A 23266-nucleotide genomic window follows, 5' to 3' on the forward strand; every position below is an offset into this window, starting at 1 on the left:
TTTCAGTTCTGTATGCTAGGAATGATTTAGTCCAGCGTAGCGCTGTGTCTGTTATGCCTATGTCTTCTAGTCCTTTGGTTAGGGTGTCATGGCTAACTGTGTCGAAGGCTGCAGAGAGGTCGAGCAGGATAAGGGCAGATGTTGTGTTGGAGTCTGCGTTTGTTTTTAGGTCATCCCAGATGGATAGTAGTGCTGTTTCTGTACCTCTTGTGGGTCTGAAGCCGACTTGAGCTTGGTCTAGCAGGTGGTGTTCTTCAACGTATTCTTGGGTTAGTTTGTATATGTAGGTTTCGAGGAGTTTGGCCGGGTAGGGGATGTTGGAGATTGGTCTGTAGTTGGAGAGGTCATCTACGTCCCCGCTTGTGTTTTTCAGAAGTGGTTTGATGTAAGCCGATTTGAATATCCTTGGTACTGTTCCTGTTGCCAGTGATAGATTTAGAAGGTTTCTGAAGTATTCTGCTGGTGTTCCTTGTCCGAGGATTGATTTGCAGATGTCCGGGGGGCAGGGATCCATCGGTGAGCCCGCTTTCTTGCTGTGTTTTATCAGCATTGCGAATGCCTCTGCTGATATTTCAGGGTAGTTATTGAGTTTGTGCTGCGGTTCTGATTTAGGTTTGTTTGGTTGTAAGTCGCTGCTGGTTGGTCTCTGTTGGATGGTTTGTCGGATGTCATTGATTTTCTTTTTGAAGTGGTCTGCAAGGTTGTTGCATAGTTTCTCCGAGGGGGTTGGGGTGTTGTCACAGCCTGGTGGGTTTCTCATTTCTTTAATGATACAGAACATTTCTTTTTGTGTGTTGGTAGCATTTGTGATTCTGTCATCATAATGCCTTCTCTTTGCCTTTTGAATTTCCTTCTTGTATGCGCGAATGTGCTTCTGGAACATTGTTTTTTTGTCTGGATTGTAATCTTTCCTAAATTCCATTTCCATCTTTTTGTTTTCTTTTTTCATGGTGCTTAGTAGTGGGGTAAACCATTTTGCCATTGCTCTCTTTTTTGATGGTGTGAATGGTTTTTCTGGGGCCATCTTGTCAATTGTATCTGCAATCCATTTGTGTATTATCTCAACTTTCCCGTCTAGGTCAGCTAGGTCTAGTTCTGTTGTTGAGGGCTTTGTTAAATCCAGTTGTTCGAATAGGTTGCCTTTTTGACGTCTTTCCAGTTTCTTTTTGTGGTGGCTGTGAGTTTGGGAGGTTGGATGTAGACTTGAGTAGGCAGAGTGATTACGAATGGGATGATGAGATGGTCACTCCACAGTATTTGTATCGGCGGTGCCGTGGTGATGAGTTTTTCCTCTGCGAATATTGCGTCCAAGGTGTGTCCTGCCGAGTGAGTTGCCCCTTTTACAGTTGTCGTAGTTTCATGGTGGCGAGTTGTTCAATCAATGAGTTTTGGGAGTTGGCATGACTGTCTTCGAACCAGATGTTGAAGTCCCCCAGTATGATTAGGTGTTCGTGGTTGATGGCTATGTTGGTTATGGCTTCTATGAAGTTGTCGACGAAGGATGCATCATAATTTGGGGGTCTGTACACCAGGATGAATGTGATGTTGGTTTTTGGGCTAGCTGTTAGGTGTATGACCATGGACTCGCAGTTGGGGATGTTGAGTGGTTCGTCTGTTCTTATTTTCAGCTGCTCTTTAAATGCTATTGCGATGCCTCCTCCTTTTTTGTTTTTCCTGTTTATTTGAAGGCATTTAAAGTTTGCTGGAAGGCAGCCTTGGAGTGTGATTTTGTAGTTGTCGTCCAGCCAAGTTTCTGTGATGAAGAGGATGTCAATGCCGTTGTCGTCGAGTAGGTCGAAGATCACTGTAGAGTGTTTTGACATGGATCTTGCATTTATTAGATTGCAGTGGAGTTTAGAGGTGTAGCTTGGTTTGCCTTTTTTTGTTAGGGTCGTTTTCTGATCTTGTTCAGGAGCAGGTTTCAGGTTGTCGGCGTTCTCGAGTAGTTCTTCTAGGTTTAGTCTAGGGTTTTTGTTTTCATCTGGTTCGTCTTCCAGGGGACATGGTTGTGGGTTGGGGGTTCTTCTTGCTTTGGTGATGTATGGTGTTATTGCTTTAGTTCTGTGCTTGTTCTATCTGGTGGGGTTTGTCCTTCTTCGTGATGTTGGTAGGTTGTTCAGTGTAGTTGGTTTTGGCGTCGCGTTGGTTCGATCTGGTGAGTAGGTCTCAGCGAGGTATGGAGTTAGGTAAAGGGATTTGTCTCTTCTTTCAGTGTTGGTCCGATCTTTGAACCTGTCTGTGGGGGTGTGTTCTGTTGTTGCGGTTCTTAGTTGAAGTTTCGGGGTGTTTGTTCTTTCTTCTCTTCTTTCCCTCTGGGTGGGTCGTTTGCGCGGCATTGTACGATTCCAAGTTGTTTTAGTCTAGTTGTTGTCTTGGTCGGGGTGTAAGGGTGGAGTTAAGGGTTGTATAGTTATATAGTTGGGTTCTAACAGTGGCTCACTTTAGTCTCTGTCTCCCTTAGCGACAATGCAATTTGGGCACGGCGGCCCTGCTAGGTTTGAGACACCTGTATAGTGGGAGAGAGGCCTGTCAAAGCAGTCTGGAGAACAGACAATGCAGTTTGGGCACGGCGGCCCTGCTAGGTTTGAGACACCTGTATAGTGTGGGAGTGGCCTATCAGTGCAGTTTGGAGAACAGACAATACACTTTGGGCACGGCGGCCCTGCTAAGTTTGAGACACCTGTATGGTGTGGGAGAGGCCTATCAGTGCAGTTTGGAGAACAGACAATACACTTTGGGCACGGCGGCCCAGCTAAATTTGAGACAACTGTATAGAGGGAGAGAGGTCTATCAATGCAGTTTGGAGAACAGACAATGCAATTTGGGCACGGTGGCCCTGCTAAGTTTGAGACACCTGTATAGTGGGAGAAAAGCCTATCAGTGCAGTTTGGAGAACAGACAATGCAATTTTGGCACGGTGGCCCTGCTAAGTTTGAGACACCTGTATAGTGGGAGAAAAGCCTATCAGTGCAGTTTGGAGAACAGACAATGCAGTTTGGGCACGGCGGCCCTTATATCTGCTAAGTTTGAGACACCTGTATAGTGGGAGAGAGGCCTATCAATGCAGTTTGGAGAACAGACAATGCAATTTGGGCACGGCGGCCCTTCTATCTGCTAAGTTTGAGAGACACCTGTATAGTGGGAGAGAGGCCTATCAATGCAGTTTGGAGAGCAGACAATGCAATTTGGGCACGGCGGCCCTTCTATCTATGCAGTTTGGAGAACAGACAATGCAATTTGGGCACGGCGGCCCTGCTAAGTTTGAGACACCTGTATAGTGGGAGAGAGGCCCATCAATGCAGTCTGGAGAACAGACAATGCAGTTTGGGCACGGCGGCCCTTCTATCTGCTAAGTTTGAGACACCTGTACAGTGGGAGAGAGGCCTATCAATGCAGTTTGGAGAACAGACAATGCAATATGGGCACGGCGATCCTTCTATCAAATGCAGTTTGGGGCAACGAGGTTAGGTATCTAGTGTAAAGCTGTACCTCTCCCAACCCCGGCCCCCCTACCTTACTGGTCCTTGTAGTTGCTGGTTGACGGCTGGCCACTGGCTTAGTGAGAAATTGCTGCCCCTGACGTCACAGAGTGCTGTGCTTCATGAGTACACGTGAGTGCTGTGAACCACAGGCAGCCAACTGCTCTGTGCCACTATTCCTGTACATGCACTGGATGCTGGCATAGGGCGATGTGCCCAGCTAAATAATATTTAGGGCGCATAGTTACATAATGGGGCTCTTAGTTATAGTGTGCCGTTCACAAATGGGCAAGGGTTGCTTATTGCACATCCAAATTGATTGTTGGAGAATTGGTTGCAAATTTGTTTGCACATTTTGCCGCCTATATATGTGGGGGGTGGGTATAGGTGTATCATTAATGTAAAGTGGATAGGGGGGCTGAAGGGGTTTCCCCCCACTTATATATGCACTCAAATGTACCTGCCAAAAAGCAATTGCGACCAATTCTCCAACAACGACCAAAAAGATTTGCAGTAATCAACCGAAAAACCCACAAATATTCACTGATATAAAAGTATTATGAATGACTGGAGTCAATGAAATGTGTACACAACACAATAGATTATATATATATTCATTCTATATTTTGCTTTTACTAAAAAAACTTAAATCCCATTCCCCATTTTGTAATCCTTTTCGCTGCAGTGAAATTGCCTCCAAGCATGGTCAACATCCACGTAAAGCACCCTCCCGAAGCCTCGGTCATGTTCCATCAGGTGTCGAGGGTGGACAGCTCGTCCTCCAGGCAGAAGGTGAACGATGCCCAGGCGGGCCACTCGCAGATCTCCTACCACAGCGTGCCAATGCAGAACAAGCACCAGGCTCCACAGGCCACGTACCCACACCAGCAGACCATCTCTCACCACTATCCCATTTCCGCCAAGACTCAGCTCGGCCGATGCTTCCAGGAGACTACAGGATCCCAGGTGAGAGATGATGCATCCTCTGATGGATCGATGCAAATACTCTGAGACCAGTTTCTTGAAGACTAAACTGCATGCATTAGTCCAAATATAAAACTGCGCCAGGATTCCTGTTTATTTTATTTGAAATTATTTTAGGGTCCCGGTGGTGGCGCGTACAACTATTGGGTGGTACGCGTCCTTGTTACTGAAAACGAAGAAAAGGGTGCTTTTGCCTCTGCGAAAACCAGATAAAGGTTTCCTTTTTTTTGTGTGCATATTTCTCTTGAGACTTATCATTTATTACTGGCCTGGAGCAGACACAAGTGTGAAAAGGACAATGCTAATGGCCCCGTTCCAGCGGCATCTCCAGGCTCTTCTGACTGGGGTGGCCCAAGTGGGGCACTGACTGTGCAGCAGTGGCATGAAGTACAAGTGCACAAAAACATAATGATCATAGTTTAGGTGGCACCTGGGGTGGCCAATCAGATTCCAGGGGTAGCACTGGACACACCACTGCCCCTTCCCCTGACAAGTCCCTGGGAAGGAGCCTTTAGCATTCCAAAGCCCCCCATTCTGTGTATACGCCACAGTAAATGCCTGCACCACATAAGCCTGATTTTCCTCTAGCTAGTCTGCAATGTTCACATTGACATGACAACAGTGATGTAATAATGCATACACAGTGGCATAATAATGCATACACACTTGCACATTTTATTCAGAAGATGCTGGTGTGAAACAATTCTGTGAACTGAAGACCAGTCGGGCAATCCATGTCTGGCTGTCTTGTGAAAGTTCCAAGCATCCGCGTGTTGTAACTCTGTTACTGACTCCTTGATTTCGGGAATAAGGGGGTTTAAAATGAACGTCGAAAACAAAGAAAGGGGGTGTTTAAAAAAAAATGGAGACCATCGTGGATACACCTTTAGACTGAGAGTTCCACCACCGGGTATTGGGTACTGTACTAGATTCTGCACAAAGCACACAGCGGTAACGAGTGACAATAAAATAACTGATGCACATTTCATGATAGTGCTATAAAAGCAAGATATTTTAATAATAATATAAAATATACAAAACAAAAACAAAAAAACTTGGGAGCCCAACCAATGACGCCAACCAACTCGCAGAGGTATCCGCAATGGCATCAGTTTTCAGGAGGGACGCCGGACCGTAGCACGAAAGGGAAGTGAGAAACTGGCGAAGAGACGCCAGCGAGAGAAGAAACCGAGAAAGAGAAGCCACGTGGAAAACTAGGTCCTGAGCAAACACCGGCCCCAGAGAGGTTCCCCCAAAAGGGAATGGTTATGTGAGTGGAGAAACCCGTTGCAGTGAAATTGTTTAAACTCAAACCACAAAATTGATCAATGTGAAGTGTAACAAAAGAAGAGGGAACGTCATATGTAAACCTGAGAAAGAGAATATTAATCAGTGGATAACACTACCCTCGGAAGAGATAAGACCCCAACCCGAAAAAAGGTATTAATTGGAGAGTAGTAGAAACAAGAGAATCTGAAATATAAACAAGAGAAGTGGATAAAGAAACAGTAGACCAAGATAAGTCTGAGCTACGAAGGGGACATAATAACAATCCCAAAGGGATAGCCTAATCAAGAAAATATATAACCACGGCTGTACACGACCAAACTATGTGCATATAAGGATCAAAGAAACTTAACAAAAGAGCCTCGGGAAAAAATCACACAAGATATGGGAAGAGTCAAAGACTTTAGCCAAGAATTGCAAGCCCTGGTGCAGAAGGCGGCTAAAGACTATTTGAAAATTAGATATTAAAAGAACTCAAAAACAAAGCAGAACCCTGCTTCACTGGGAGAAGGGATTTACTCTCATGGCCTTAGTTTGTTTGAATAGTGTTAGGGTCAGAAAGGGTTCATTTTTGGACAGTGTACTTTCTTTTAATTTGGACATTTCCAGGCGGCTGACAAGCAAGATGAGATAGGCCTCCTTCTTATTTAATAAATCATTATTCGAAATGTCTTCAAAGTGTCTGCGTACCTCTTCTGGCCCGCCTCACACGGGAACAATGTTTTCAACAAAAAGAGAACAGTGTTTTTCATAGTAGAGCACAAGCGTTAGCCCTAAGCTCATTGAACATTGTTCTGTCTCAAACACTGGCGTATGACCATGCTACACAAGTGGTCATATTGTACAATTATATAATTCCTTTTGAAAGACACAGCAGATATTTACTCACTTATGATTAACACCACAATGAGTCCATTCCTTGATACATGGATTTAATTAGTAATGTTGTTCAGATAACATTCACAAATCATATGTCAATAGGTGTTTCACACAATATATGCACTTCCTCAGGACACATTTATGTTTAACAGAAGCATCAATTGTTCTCCATTTTGAACCTTGAAACTTTACAAAATGGGTTGTGTGGATTTATAAAAATGTGTGCGTTGAGTAGATGGTGTCTCGGTGTGAATCTTGTGTGTGCCTGCATGTCTCCATCGTGTTGTAATGGAAAATTAAATGAAATCCAAAACCTCCTTCAAGACCAAACATTAATAAAGCATCTCTTTCCTGGCAGCCTGGTGTTAATCTATCAGACATGGTACGAGCCCTTAACTCCACAGGAAAACACCTGGGCGGGCTGGAATTCTCCTTGTAATTTTTCAAGCCTGTGGAAGAGCTACTGGGAGTTATTACAAAGATTTATGTAAGCTTTGCATTCCCGCCCAAAGTTGCCTATTGACACAGATCTTCTTCCCTGTCTGCTGGCGGTAGAGCTGAGTGCTGAAGCAGTACTCTTGGGGGAACCTGCAGAGCGCTCTGGAAATCTCAAAAGCACACCTTGCCCAAGTTACACTGCTGTTGGCATACATTTTGTTAATGCCACTCGGGCAGGGAAATGTTGAGGTTTGAGATAAGTGCAGCTGCCGCTTCATATGTTGCCTTTCCTTACTGGCCCATGAAACTACGACAGCACCCCTAAATCCTCTTGCAGAGAAGGGGAAAGACTCTTTATGTTTCATTTATTTTTCCGTCAGCATATGTGAGATCTCCTTCTTAGGGACCAGGCAGTGGTGGTCTTATGATATGATATGATATTTATAACGCGCTTAATACCCAGACGTTTCTGAGCGCGGACCCAGGGATCGAACCTGTGGTGCTCTGTGTTCCAAGGCGAGCACGTTGCCGATGAGCTACCCTCCCGAGACAACATAAGCCTTTGGACTTATATCCCACAATGCTGTGATAGGGGGACCCGTACCCGTGCCAGCGTGCACCCTGCTGCATAGAAGGAATGTCTACACTGCGGATGGGAGCCATACTGTGTATGCGGCAGAAGGTTCCGCCTGTGCTGGTCCTGTTGTCCTTCTACCTGCTAGAGTGCATCCGCAAGTGTCCCTGCAGTTTGAAGTGGGGGTTGTGGCTGTTTGGCTGACGAGCCTGACAGCAGAACCCCAAAGCGTTGGTGGGAATGTTCAGAGCGGGGCCTTCCGTTGACCCTTGGCCCGCTTACCTGACTTCCCTCCTATTACCCCGGGTTGATCAGACAAAAGAAAGCCTTTGGCTTAGGCCTTTGTGTTTGGGGCATGGGGTGTGGTGCTCTTTTTTTTATCCCTGAACAGGATTGTAGAATATTTCCTGATTGGCTTAAGACACCCTATGAACACATGGACCAAATAAATCCTGGCTGGGTGAAGAGAAGGAACCACTGTGTCATTCCCCTTTGTTAGGTGACCCTTGACCAACATGAATCAAAGCCCAGAAAGCATATAAGGAACTTTTGAGCACATTCAGAGAGGACTGGGTGCCTCTCCGACGCTGCCCCCTCGGGGAATGTGAGACCACTTGCAGGGAGACAGAGAGGGGAAAAGACACCTAAAAGCTTCTTGTCACGGTTAACATTGTTAGCTGAAATAGGAGGACATCCTAAACCGAAACATAGCCAATAGAGCTTTTATATGCGGAAGAGTTTGCTTATATACAGACCTACCATCTGTAGATGGCGCGATCAACATGCAGTGGTGGCCTTCTCCCACCTCGGTTAGAATAAGGCCATTATGCTAAAGAAGCCACGCGCAATATATATATGTATCCTGCCTGAAACTCAGCTGAGCAAATCTGAAAAGCTGCAGACAGCTAATCTTGGAATTTTTATGTCTGGGTCAAATGCTTTGAAAGTCCCTCAATCTGCCAACATTTCAATCAAATCGCATAAGAAGCCTTTATTTGTCCAAAGCAAATCATTGAGCTCCTCGTCATCTGGCATTTTGTTCTGGTCTTTGACTTTTCACGGAGCGATCCATTTCAAGCGTGGGTCTTAAGTATCCTGGCACTGCCTTCACCGGCTAATCTTCATTTTGTTCATTCTTTTCAATGTAAACAGAGTTCAATTTAATAACCATTGAGATAAATGAAAAGAGAAAAACAAGTGTGCCTAAGAGAAGTTGGCTGCTGTAAAGAATGCTTCAGTTTCCGTGAATCGAGAAGCTGCACGTGATACCGTTCAGAAAATTGGCAGATCATCATATTCCTTCTTCCTGAAATGAAATGGACTGAGGTTTGCACAAATTCATGAGTATTTGACTGCTCCTGTCTGACCGTGGCGGCCATCTTACTCTTCAGTGGGAATCTAACAGGATACTGCACGCGTTGCACACAGAGTAGGACCGAAGCTATCAGTGCTTCTCCTGCCAAACCCTCCCTCAAATACATCCAGGAACTCGCCCTACAAGTTCCATCCATCAGCATTAATCACTTCAGTCACTTTTCCAAATAACTCTAATAACTTTTCCCCTAAGTACCAGCTGGTATCCTTCATCCTTTCGATCACTATTTCACATGGCTTTAGGAACTTTGCCCATAGGCTCCAGCCAGCAGCATCTTTCCTTTCAATCAAATAGCTGCTGGAACATTCGCTCCAAGTTCCAGAAATCAGCTTAGCTTTTCTCCTTTTAATCCCTTTTCTAAATAGCTCTAGGAGCTTTTCCTCCAAGCTCCAGCACGCAGCTTGTTTCTGTTTCAGTCACTTTCTCACTAGGCTGCTTACCGGCTCCATCCTCTGAATCTCTGTCAGTCATGTAGCTCTAATGGGGTTTGCCCTGGACCCCTCATTTCTTTCCTACTGTCTTCTCTCCGGTGCTCGCCGACTACACCTTCTGGTGTCCGCGAACCTCCCTGTTGTCCACTCGCCTCCTGTTCTCCATGTTCCATTTCAGTTGCTTGTGCACAGGTATCCATCCCAGAACTCTCCTGCTGCTCCTCATCTCTCCAAAGTTTGGCGTTCCCCCTGTACCTCTCGCTCTGAGTAACTCTCGGTGTGCCTTGTCCTCATGGTTTCTGCATTCTGTGATTCGCTCATTCGCTCTTCTGCCTGCTGGCTCCATATCCAAGGCCGGAGTCGCCCCAAGCCCGGGCCTGATCTCCGACTCATTATGGCTTCTCAGCATTCTGACCATGAATCTGCTTCTGGACACGCTCCTCTATGACACCTCTGTCGCTTTGATGGTCTACAGTGCTGCGGGCTATGTTGCTTGACTGTGGTATGTGAAGAAAGGTATTGTCCTATTTGACCTAAAATATTTGACTTTTTGGCCAAATTGACCTTTTCTGAGTGGTCCAAATTGACCTTTTTTTGCATCCGGTCCAAATTGACCTTTTAGTTTTAGGTCAAATAGGTTAATATCTACTTACCTGAACATGAGGATCAGAGGTTCCGGGGTTGTCCCCCGCATCCTTAATAATGGAGGTCAATTTGGTCAAAAGCTGAAATGCACAAGGTAAAATCTACCCAAACCGGCGTCTCCGCCTGATTCTGGGCAGTTGTCAATGTCTTAGAGGGCACCTCGCCACAGAAGGCACACACATTAATGTCTGAGGGACCTGCTTTCTAAGAGTCCATGTACTCTTGGGATATATGTTTTATCCCTCAGGCCACATCCTTGCAGTTCCTCCCAGTGACCTTAGGAGAAGGTAGAGGTCTTGGTAGTGTATAGTGCCCTGAGGTTGATGAGCTGAGGTGATGTGTGATCTTCTATGACCAGAAGATTTAACTTTATGTAGTCACCTTTCTTCTGTCCACCAGACACACGTTTGCTCATCGCAGAGAAAAAATCTGTCCCACTAATACTTTATATTTTCATGGTGTTTCCAATTGCAGTAGCGGGGAGTTAAAGATAGGTGGTGCCTTACTCTTGTTGCAAAAAGAGCGGAACCTTTAGAACATGGTGGGTAACTTGTGGCCCTCAAGATGGTTTGACCTAAAACTTCCATGACCCTTCACCATTGACTATACTGGTTGGGGCTGATGGGAATTGTAGGCCAAATCATCTGGAGAGCCACAGGTTGCCTTTCACTGCGTTTGCCAATTCTCTGTTAGTGGAAGGGTAGTTCTACATCTTAACATTCACTATGAGATGGTTAATGTACCTATGTAGATGAAAGAATAAAAAGCCTTTGAGGGTTACGAAGGCAGGGGAGTAAACCAGACTCTGATGTGCAATGAAAGCTGGGGCTAGAGAAGAGGATCAAGTGCAGACACTTGAATTGCGCAGAAATACTATATCGGTATATCAGCTTCAGGATAGTATGAAAAGCTTCAACTGTAGGCTGAACCGTTCTTTGCCTCACTCTGTGCCAGTATAGCCTCTTTTGTGGTGTCTTGGAGCAAACGTCAGCCTGGTGCAGAGTCAGCCTGTTTAGAACAAGATTGGCACTCCGCGACAGAGACCATTGCACAGGAAGCTATGTCAGCTTTGCAGAGTTATCTGAAGACTGACTTTTTATTTGTTTATTTATTGTATTTGGTTTCAAACAGTTCAAACCTTTGCAATCTATTCAAAAGAAACAGAAGGAATTAAAACCATCAAAAACAACAAAGAAAAGAAAAAGAAATAAGAAAAGCAAAATATACAAATAACCATCGTGTAAGCTACCTGCTGACCTTTAAAACCCAGAAGAACACATTTTCTCTTATAAAACATTCATTATCAACAGAGTTTCTACAATTTAAAATATCTTACAATCGCCAAAATCATGGTGGTTGAAGCCCCATTCAACGTGGATAGCCACCACGGTTCCCCATTCACTCCTTCTGAGCAGGGAACACATTTCCCAAGTGCTTCAATTCTTTGAGATTGCAAACCTGTACACGGCACCAGCAGATGTTTAAGGTTTTCATTGGCACATGGTCATTTGCAGACTCTACACTGTGGTGTCTCCTCGTCTGATCGGTTCCTGATAATCAATACTTCTTTTGTAGATAGAACATTGGAGACCGCCCAGGGCTCAAGGAGACAGAGCTTTGCTCTGGCTTGCCTCAAACTAGGGTCCATGATGTATAGTGTCCCCATGCCCCTTGTGTGCAAATATGCACACCACGATGCTCCATCCTGGTTGGAGAACGTGCCAGTACTGACACACTGCATGTATTTTCATACACGTGGCAGGAGAGAGAAGACCCTCCTTGAGGTCCACAAACAAGTCAGGGTACCCAAAATGAATATTCATGAGATCGGTGCAGATCTATAGGTGAAATCCTTTACATAGTCACTGGTTATCCTGAAAACCGGATCCTGGGTTGGGCCTAAAGGAAGGTGAGTAGGAGATCTCATAGCGTAGAAGGCATGAGTAAACATTCAGCAATTCATTTTGGAATGGTTTCTATCAGATTGTGTTTCGCGTTGCATTACACATGTTTGCACACTTTTGAAATGTATGCCGCAGGGGCAGCAACCACTGTATTTCCAACTGTTTTGGACTACGACTTCCATGCTCCCCCACCATTGACTCTGCTGGCGAGAGCTGAACGGAGTTGTAGTCTTACCATAAGTAGATCCAAATGTTATGGACTAATTGTGTACAGTACTAGCAATGATCCCGTTCAGGTTCAACCAATGCTGGGCCTTTATTTCTTGAGTGGTAAGGCTGAGAGCTCACGGTGCAATATTAGTGCAGTCGAAGGATCAAGGAAAATTGCTCCGAGTTCCGCAAACCTCCCGAAAAGGCTAGTTTTCATTGGTCAATAATAGAAGTAGACTAAGCACCAGAGGATGAGCCACCAAATTCCTCCTAAAACACCCTGAAAGTAAAATCAGATGTTAGACATTTTCTCGTCAAGGAATTTTGCTAAAACATGCCCTTCTGCTGGAGATGTCGTTCTAAATATGGACTCCATACCGTTGAATAGCCGTCTGGAATTCCTTGAAGCTCATGGCTTGTTGGCTTTCAAAACAAATACACTGTCAGGGATTGGTGCAGATCCCCTTACATGATTAATATTCCATGCGCTAAAGATGTTGGGTAAAACCAATATGCAGAAATAGTAGATGATTACAGGGGGATCAAATATCCATACACACCAAAACATTGCTCTAATTGCGCTAATAGAGGGAGGCCGGCTAATTGTTTTGCTTGCCGGCAAAGAATGTCCTGTGGAAGCCAAAGCAAATAATAGACAAGTTCTTTTTGGGAAATCTGGAAATATTTAAGGTTTCTCCCTGCTCCCCCCTCCAGTTCCACCAGACGGTCCCCATGAAATGAAGTGAAATTATATTTTATTTATATTGCGCTCATACACAAGTGTATCAGAGCGCGACCAGGCAAAGGGAGGGGAACAGGGGAGAACAAAAACAACGGTCTTACTAGGTCCAGTGACATTAAGAACGCGCAGGTGCATGGGAAAGGCAAAAGGGGGAAAGTGCATGGGAGGGGGAGAGGACGAAAGTGCGGAACAGAGGAGAGAATAGAATAAATAAATAAGTAAAATAAATAAATAAAGGAGGTAGTGCAGCCAGCAAGTGGCACGTGCTAGATTAAGCAGATAGGGTATATCTGATAAGTGCAGAAGAGAAGTGAGTGGGGGACTCTGTGGGTACAGATACAGACCCCAGTGTAAGGGGGGCCCGGAGGCAGTGCAGGAGGGTGGCAGGGTGAGCAGGTACATGAGCCCGAAGGAAAGAGGGTGGCCAGGTGCACGGTGCCAAAGAGAAAACTGATCAGCAGGGGAGAAGAGGAGCAAAGGCAGAAGCAGAGAGTAGGGTCTTGAGGTGCTTACGGAACCAGATATGATTCTCCTCAAGTTTCAAGGTGTCAGGGAGGCTGTTCCAAAGGGAGGCCCCAGCCGAAGACAGACATCTACCCCCAGCTCATTTCTTTGAAAAGCGACTGATCCTGAGGGAGTTAGAAGTAGAGGAGCAAAGGGCTTGAGAGGGAAGGTATTTACAGAGGGATAGTTGAAGGTATTTTGGACCCAGGCCCCAGAAAGCCTTGTGGACAATGCAGAGGGTTTTAAATGTAATCCTTGCATCCACTGGGAGCCAATGGAGGGATTTCAGAGCTGGAGAGATACGATCCCTGGGCTTGAGGTCAAGGACAAGTCTCGCAGTTCAGTTCTGGATTAGTTGTAAAGGGCGGAGAGTGGAGGCAGGTAGATTTAGAAAGAAGCTGTTACAGTAGTCCAACCTAGAGAGAACCAGAGCTTGGGAGATAGTAAGCTTCTGAGGGAAGGAGAGGAAAGGCAGAGTACCTATGAGGAGGTGCAGTAAGAAGTTTGACTTTTTAGAGATGTCAGAGATGTGTGTGGAGAAGGAAAGTGTGGAGTCAAAGTTGACCCCAAGGTTTTTGGCCTTGAAGGTAGGCGTAGGAGGAGGGCCAAGGGAGACCGGCCACAGAGTGAGGGGAAAGGATGGTGAAGATGTACCTATGAGGAGGATCTCAGTATTGTTGGCATTTAGACAAAGATCGTTGGCATCACACCCATTTTGAATGGCAATTAGGCAATCAGAGATGAGGGAAGGAGAGGAGGTGGCTGAAGGAAGCCTGAAAATGAGTTGGGTGTCATCAGCATAGCACTGGAAATTAGAGCAGAAATTTGAAATGCAGTAGGCGATAGTTGCCAGGCATTGGTTGAAAAGCCTGGGCGAGAGGTTAGACCCATGGGGAACACCACAGGTAGAAAGTGAGACAGAAGATAGGAAGGACCCAAGTTGTACCTGGGAGGGTCGATCAGAGAGGAAAGAGGTCAGCCAGGCCAGAGGCTGATCGGTGATACCCAGGTTGTCATGGAGACGGTTGAGCAGGGTGGTATGGTTGACCGTGTCGAAAGCAGAGGAGAGATCAAGTAGGATGAGCACAGAGGGAATGTTAGAGTCAAGGTTGGAGAGCAGATCTTCACGGATGTTCAGGAGAGCAGTTTCCGTGCTTCTGGCAGCTCTGAAGCTAGATTGGTGATCAAGGAGAGAACCGACAGAATCGGAATGAAGGTTAAGCTGAGAGATGGCCAGCTTTTCCAGGAGTTTTCCAGGAGTTTAGTTAGCCGGACAAGAAGGATCAGCTGTGGGTTTCTTAAGTAGAGGATGCACAAGGGAGTGCTTCAGAGAGGAGGGGAAAGATCCAGAGGCAAAGGAGAGGTTGCAGAAATCGACAAGGGCCGGAGTAAGGGTATCAATGTGGTCCTTAATGGTTTTAGAGGAACAGGGATGAACCTGTTTTTATGAGGCTTTCTTAGATCAGACTTGTCTAGCTACCTCATCAGGTGAGAAAAAAGGAAAGGAGGAGAAAGAGGTTGGGGGGGGTAGCTGAAGGAGAGTCAGCAGGCAAAGAGGAAGGGGGCAGAGGGGGAGGGGCCGAGGAGAGGATGGACAAGATGTCCTGGGTTTTACAGATAAAGTGAGAGGCAAGGGCATTGCAAAGAGCCTGGGAGGATAGAGTGGACACTGCTTGTGGCAACCTGCCGCTTAATAGCGTGTGAGTTCACCAAATGGTGTGATGAAATACCACTTTACTCAATGACTGTGTTGTGAAAGATATCGATTAAGATTTTAGACTAATCACGAAAATGCCATAGACCTAGGGGCCGATTCATACAATCATTTTCAGGCACAAGTATGACACACCTGGGATAAGCAGCCTTCGATTCACAAAAGAACATTCTGCGTAAAGTTCACAGCTGCAAGGTCGTCACGATTTCGCACGCATGAATGCAAAACATACGTGCTTAAATTGGGCATTGCCAGGCTGCCGAGGAGGTTGGGCTAACCAGGTGTGCTGGAATGGGTGGGTAACTTCCACAAAGCAGCAGTCACCAACGTGCTCGCTTGCAGCCCCGGTGACCAGGAGGTGCAGCTATTGAAGACAAAAGGGCCAGGGGTCTGATTTGCAGAAAGTATTCATCAGTGTCCCGAGTTGTACGTTTGTTGCTGTTTGAATGTCGGAAGGAGCTATTCGTGGTCATCATTTTCATTGAGTCCAGGTTCTCGAAGGATGGCCGACTCAGCCTTTTCTCCTTCCAAGTTTGATACCATTAAACTCGAGTAATAATAACACCTGTTATTATAATGCTTAGAAGCTGGAGGAATCCGACATGGCACACTAAATAAAAACACACAATATTATTATTACTATCTTTATTGTTATTTTACAGAGTGAATTTGAGTTTGAAAAATGTAGAATCCACAATTTCATAACCTGGTGCATACGTACTTAGTTTATGCATTTCCTTCTAGGCTGGACCTGGCTGCCCCCCAGACCCCGGCTGGAACTTGTTTCCCCCACTTAACTCCCTGAATGGATCTGGTTTTCACCAGATAGCCCTGCTTGCCACCGCCACTGCCCACCCTTGCTGAATCCAGTTCCCACCATCCCTGGCGGGACCTGGTCCCCACTTCCCGCTCTACTCCCCAGGCTGGAACTAGTTGTCCCCACCTTTCCATGGGACCCTCACCAATCCTTTCCATATGCTAGTCGTGTAATGTCCCCGCTCGCTCGCTCACTCACTCACTCAAAAATCTCCCCACTTGTTTGTGTCCCTTTCTAACCACCAAGACTTCTTCCCATTGTGAAGCCCTGATCAGTGGGGCTGCTTCCATAATTCCTTGTCCTTTGCAGATTGTTCTTGATCAGAACATTGCTCATTTGGACGACTTTACAACAGTGCAGTGGCTCAGCGGGGCATGGTTTGGGAGCACGTGATTCCATTGGAAGACCCAGTTAGTGAAACACTTTCTATGAATAAGCATTTGTGAATATAATCTTGTCCTTGAGCTGCATGCACAGTTTCTAAATGCCATACAGCCAGGCCATCATATTAAGGTGATGCGTTCTAGCACCATATACCGCCTAGCGCGTGTTTGCTTAATTATGCCTACGGTGGCTTACACCTTCAGCAGGGTTCCCCGCCTGGTTACATCAATCCACAAGCAAGCCATCAAGCAGATGTCTTGGATGGAGAAGTTGGAGGGGGATTGTTTATAACGACACATAAGCGCATGGAGAACCCGGCAGAACTGCATGAAAGGAGACTAAAGGACAATGCTCGCCCTAAGAACTGGCTAGACAAGTACGCCTGAAGCAGTGCAGAAAAGAGTAGCAGTTTCGGATTGCTTGGCTTCCCCGAGGCATGTTCCAGAATCTTGGATCAAGAACAGAGAGCACATTGGAATCTGTCTCTGTGCAGCAATCGCTGGCAAGCCTGGGAATCACTGGGCATTCAATAATAAATTAGACTACGATTGGGTAAATAACCTAGGATGTCTCAACTATTGGCTCTGTGGGTGTTTGAGTCTGCATGCATTTATATGTGTACCTGGATCGAAAGCCTTCCTACCCCACTTTAGACTGTATACATCCTTGCCTGATGTCTGAAACATGCCAGACCTTCACCCTGAAAACCATTCAATTTGTAGCTTTCTTTTGTAGCCATTAAGTTAGTGTAGCACACACAAATGTACACACTGCAGTGATATGTGTGTAACCTGAAAGTTACAGGTTAGAATCCTAAAATGTCCACTCGGCCTGTCACCCTTCTAAGGTCGTTAACATGAGTAGCAGGAAATGTGGTGATGGTAACGCCCACTCCCAGTGGCTGCAGCCGAACCAGTCTGTAAAGTGCTGAAGCTATTTCCAGTTCATGATACCTGAGCGGCACATGCACTTTCGTCCCTCTTGGATGACACCCAGAGGAAATCGGCAGCTAAGTTAATGGCAGACAAGCACCCACCCTTAAAGTGAGCCTGTTGGCCTCACCAGTTTCCAGCCCACTCGCGTGCTGAAGATTCACAAGACAGTGCACGGCCTGATTTAAGGTCCAAAAAACATGGCTGCCATTTCCCCTTTCGTTATCAGTCCTGGCTTGCTCCCAGTCTGACTTCAAAGAGTACTCAACATGTTCCATCTGGGTTCACAAGCAACCTTGATATAAGGTAGGCGATGCACTGAAACATGTGTATGTTGCTTGCAAGAGCAGACAGATGGCAATAAAGCGCCATTCAAGGAACAGACTGAACTTTAGAATATGTCCCGCTCCTCCCTATTGCAGGTTAGAAGTTCAGATGACAGCACCCCCGCCGGGCTTTTAGAAGCTATCCAGCCAATACTTCCAGGACTCACCAGGACTACCAAATCACGCCTTGACAAAGACTCTAGGCCGAAACACGTGTTGGCTTCCTCCTTGACATGCAAATGTACCCAGTTGTTTGCAATACCTGGTCAGCACCGTGCCCTTTTAACTCACTAATAAAACCAATCAGTTTGAACACTTGAACTGTGTCCAGCAGTGTTTGAGCTTTTAATCGGGTAGACCCCTACCTCATGGCAACAGCCTCATCCAGCGCCTCCTCGGCTAGGGTTCCAACCCCCAGTCTTCAGCATTCAGGAACATCGGGACTTGAGGAGCTCTGTCCCGCGGGAACCTTAGAAATGGCTGCAGGATTAAGAACATCTCAGCTACCAACCAAACGGATCAGCGCAGGGGTCCCATCTTCCTACAAGCTCCTACCCCTATTTGCACTATCCCAAATTATTCTTCCCCCGCAGAATCCGGCTAGCCCTTGCTCCTAGTCTCTATCTTCCCCTCGCCCGTTTCCTTGTGACCAGCAGCAGACTAAGGTCTGTACAGCCCTGGCAGCGGCACAGAATGCCACTCCACAGACCATCCGGGAGTTCTATTCCCATGGCACCACTGGAACTAGACCAAAGGACTGGAGCAAGGGGGTTGTGCCTCAAGATACAGAGCAAGGAAAGGTAGATGTCATGGGAGCTAAAAGACAGAACAGGAGGGAGGCGCCATGAGGCCACAGAGCACTCTCTCTCATCATGGAACTAGCATTGTAACCATATTTGCCGCAATGTCAGTCAAGGCTCCCCAAGGGTAGCCGCTGGCGAACACCTTGCCGCTCCCAATGCTTCCTCTGTGACCCCAATCCCAGTGACAATGCCCCCAGTAGAGGGCAAACATGTTTTTGGAGAGCCTTGATTCCTCTCTCCATTTCCCATATCTCCCGCTGCCATCCCCCCACCCCCCACGTAGCATGAGAGAAGTCTTCTACTTGCCCTGACTGCCCTGGGAAGGACCAGCCTAGTGAACTCCTCTTCATGGAAAGACTGAGCGTGGTAGACATGGTGAAAGCAAGAATGGGATAGTGTGGAGAGATATGCAGCACCCCACAGTCACCCTGCACAAAGCCACCGTACGCCCGAGCCCGCGGTGTGGCTCAGTAGCGTCAGCACAGGCCTACCCCACCATAGCCGTGCAGGTGGGTTGAGGTGTTGATGAGAGGAGCTCTGTCTCTGCAGTTAAGGGGGGGCTTCATGTATTGGCTCAGGGTTCTGGCTCGATGACTGCAGCTGCCCCTGGGTGCATGTGGATTCATGTGTGTATGTGACAGTACACTTGATGTTTGATGGTGGTACCTTCACACAGGAGGCTGTTTTGATCAGGTGATGACTGTATGTGGCATATACGCCTATGCATGGCATAAGGGAGTACCCGGGCTTATGATCTTACACATGATGTCAGTAAATGGCCATGTGAGGCTGGGCATGTTAAAAGGGACATAGCACAAGATATAAATACCTAGGTGTGTGGGGTTAATTGTAGTACCTGGCCATGTTAGGTTCTTCGGTAGCATAGGGTGACTGCACATTATATATTTGGCAAAAGAGGCAAGCAGCTGAGCATAAGGCTGCCCTTGGTGTATTGGTGTATTATGGCTTTATCCGGGCATGTGAGGCGTGTATCTAGCACATGGGGAAGCCACAGTGTCACCTTCCAGAGGTTCTGGCTGACAACCGCGTGATCCCTCACCAATGGCGATACTGGGTAGGGCTGTTGGGAGTTATATATGGTGAATGACGGGTTGGCAGCCTCTCATCAATCATGTGATGACCTTAGCTGCCATGTGACGCTATAACTGCCCTATAATGGCAATACCTGGGTTCATGAGGCTGTACTTGCAACACGATGGCAGCACTGAGGCATGTGCAGCTTTATTTAACATAAAGTGACTTAGGATGGAAACACATAAGAAAGTGTACATATGGTACAATAGCAGTACCTGGGCACATCAAGCTGTAGCTGGACATAGGCATGTATGCTACCATATGACAGCAGAGAACCTCACATGCCATGGCTGCACCTTGCCCTAAGATATACATAGATGGTCTGGTTGGCCACTAAAATAACCTTTATCTGCTTTGGTAAAAGCGTGTCCAACTCCAGGCCTCGAGGGCCTGGATCCTGATGGGTTTTCAGGATATCCCTCATTAGTAGTCATGAGAAAAAATGTGAATACATTTAGAATCATTGTATGCAGATCTATCTTATCAATATGATTGAGGGCTGTCCCGAAAACCTGACAAGGATCCGGCCCTCGAGGCCTGGAGCTGGACAACCCAAATTGTAATGTGTTTTGGTGAACTGACATCACTTGGGTAGGGATGGGATTAAAAGCATCTAAAGATGGATCCAAGAACTTTGCTGGTACTGTGGACCCAGCTGTTGGCATCATAGACTTGGTGCAGACCATCATTGTGTTACCCTACCCTGGTGTGGTATCTGAATGCATAACGTGCTCCACAAGCCAGAGGCCTCTCGGCACTCATGTCTGCTGGAGGCAAGGCAAAGGCGACATAGCAGAGCAGCACAAGCGGAAGGACCAGAGCCTAATGACACCTGCAGGGAAAGATGGGCAGTGGTAGTTGGGGGGTTAATGGCTGTTTGAATGAAATGTAGTGTTTTGCCTACACGATGAGTGAGCTGAACGTCTCAATTGGAGGGTAGCTAAATTGGCAATCTGATTCGATGCAGTCTATGGTGTAATTCCCGACCAATAACTAGCAGTTATGACGAAACTGCGACTGGAGCGGTGCTCTATGCATTGGCATCTGCAAATATTGCATTGTCCGGGCAGAGGACTGGGAGTGGGTTCAGACTAGGGCATTTGGGGGAGGGAGGTTGTCATTAATTGCATGCAGTTTACTGAATGGCCTTTAGAAGAGGGCAGTGGTTCTAAATGGATGTGTCTGCTATGAACGTGGGGTTTTTTGTTCAACTGCAATTTGTGACCATCTAGTGACAATAGTGACTTAGAATGTGGTCAGGTTGACCTCACATCTGTCTAGTCGACACTACAATGGTGTTTCTGGCACTCAGTGGTTAGTGAAATACTGGTGCCGTCTTCAGGACGAGTATAGTGGACTTGAGGCTGTCACTTGATGTACCGCTGTTGGGGCATCTAAAGGCAAGTAAAAGACAATATAAAATCAAAAGGCTGGGTGTGTCTCTACAGGGGAAAGATCCTGTGAATATGCCTTCAATACCTAAATAACCACATTCTAAGTCACTATTGTTTACTAACCCCACCAGAAATCAGTGATTGTAAAGAACTAATGTATGAGGTCAACTAATATGCCTTCAATACCTAAATAACCCCGGTCATCACGGGCAAGCAAAACGTTTGTGTTGTTTTTCTCGTCTTTGTTAATAGCGATGTGATGCTATTTTTTACCATGTAAATAAAAAAGTGTATTTGTAATTCAAAAAATACTGGGAGTCTCTCGTATGTACAGACAATTTGCAGTGATGTGTAAGAAGTGTGCTGGGTCCACAACCCGGCCAGTGATAGACAGGTGGGGAAGCCTAAGTTCTTTGTTCTTTACATGAATTTAAGATTGGCCATTGTCATCCATGACTCGATTTTTGTTAAGCAGTCCTTTAAGAATGTCCTTTGGTGTTGACACACATAAGCATAATTTGAAAAAATATCTCCCAATGGTTCGACATAGTGATTGAAGAGTCTAGGTGCAGGAGAGGACCCCTGAGGGACTCTACATATTACTAGAATTGAAGAGGATCTATTAGATTTTCCTAAATTGCATTCGGACCTAGAGGTCATACTTTTTCTTTCTTGGCTTTTTAAATTGTACTGTTTCTTTAACTAGTCCTGCATAATTTCCGATGCGAAGGGTTGTGATTGGTCAGAGAATGGCATTTTGAGCACTAGTGGCATTAAGAAGCCATTGCTTTCTCCTTGTTTGTGACTTTTGATTTGGCGCATGGTTAGGGCGAGAACCATCACCAGACAAAGAGCATTAGGAAGCTACGAGCCCACCACCGCATAATATTTGCTGTACACACCTAAGTGTTCATTTTAGATCATAACGCATTTAATACCTGTGCCGCCCTATCTTTAAGATTAAACTTAAAATTGCAAATAATGTAATGCAAAAATACACGTTAATCATTTTTCAGTCCCCTCACTAACACTTACAAAATAAAAAAATGGGAAAAAATAAAATATGTTTCAAAAGTTATCTGTTACCTTAAAATCTGCAATCATGCTGATCTTTGCTAAAACTGCTAATGTTCATCCGGAGGGTGTTGGGTGTGTATGAACCCATTCTTCCATCACTACTGGGATAAAGATAACATGCACAAAGACCATATTAATCAAATGAAATTGAAAAGTGACTACACATCTTAATGAAACATGAAAACAAACGGCAAAAAAAGGACTGCGAAAAACAGAAGTTGGGCCGCTTCCAGAATTTTTGTTTGAATATCAGAAAACCTTCTTTTAAAAACTAAAAAGCTCAATTCAAATAAAGCATACTTCAAACAAGAATAAAAACCTCCTGTAAGTCTAATGAAAATAATCAAATCCCGAAATATTTAAAACATATTATTATTATGCGAATGTTTTCACATCTCCCCGTAATTGCCTTTTGAGTGGAAGCAAGTGATGTAATTTTTACCCAACGCGTGGTTCACAGAAACCGAGACCAAAAAAATAATGCAGGAATTAAATATTAGTGGCATATAATATTGTTCTACATTCTGTTGAATGAAGAATATCGTGACCAAGGGGTGTTGGTGGAGGACTAGGAGGGGAGGGGTTCAGGGGGTGTCCCCCCTGAAGGGTTTGCTTTCATTAGTGTTAATGGTCAGTACATGTTTAGAACAGCGTGGCCAAGGAGAGGAAGGGGGTAGGAGTAGTATGGGTGCAGGGTTGGAGGCTGTCCGCCGTTACCCCCAAAAGAGTTTGGTTTAATTGCATTTAAGGGTTAATGTATGTTTTTTCAGATCTTTGGGCGAAATATTTTGTAGGTGGCTAGAAGCTGAGTTCATGCTGGCCATGTTACATGCATGTACACCAGTAGATGACACTCCGTGATGTAACATTACCCTAATAGTAAATCTCACCTCCCTCTCAAGATTCTGACTTTTATTTTTTTAAACTCATCATTTTCAGACGATATTCCTGATTCGATATTTTTAATCCTGCCATTGCTTTTACCTCTGTTCGATATTTCCGTATACTTTTAATTTTGCACCAACATTTATCAAACGTTGGGCCTGATTCATGGAACGTTTTCCTATGGGATTGCGCCACTATAAAGCACTTCCATCAATCGGTACCAAAATGTTTCCACAACGATTATCACATACAACCCCTTTGACTTGGAAATGTTCTGTTTCTCACTGCTTTTTTCATTCTAATCTTTTATGTCCAACCCAATGTCATTGCTGAGCAACACATCGGGTGACCTCATAGCGTCAGTATGCACAAGTTCTGTGGTGCTCT

The 23266-nt window shown here is 45.7% G+C and overlaps 1 protein-coding gene across 4 annotated transcripts in view; it reads left to right on the forward strand.

Moving 5' to 3' along the window:
* The window catches only part of LTBP1 (latent transforming growth factor beta binding protein 1), a 1019134-nt gene that overhangs the window by 576249 nt on the left and 419619 nt on the right, over positions 1 to 23266 (forward strand). For all 4 annotated transcript variants that reach the window (XM_069607908.1, XM_069607910.1, XM_069607907.1 and 1 more), the window contains one exon: positions 4165 to 4445. In XM_069607908.1, the coding sequence (XP_069464009.1) occupies positions 4165 to 4445 (281 nt within the window). The remainder of the gene's footprint in view (positions 1 to 4164; positions 4446 to 23266) is intronic.

The sequence above is a fragment of the Ambystoma mexicanum genome, chromosome 4q (assembly GCF_040938575.1).
Source record: "Ambystoma mexicanum isolate Mex_15411 chromosome 4q, UKY_AmexF1_1, whole genome shotgun sequence".
Taxonomy (NCBI): domain Eukaryota; kingdom Metazoa; phylum Chordata; class Amphibia; order Caudata; family Ambystomatidae; genus Ambystoma; species Ambystoma mexicanum.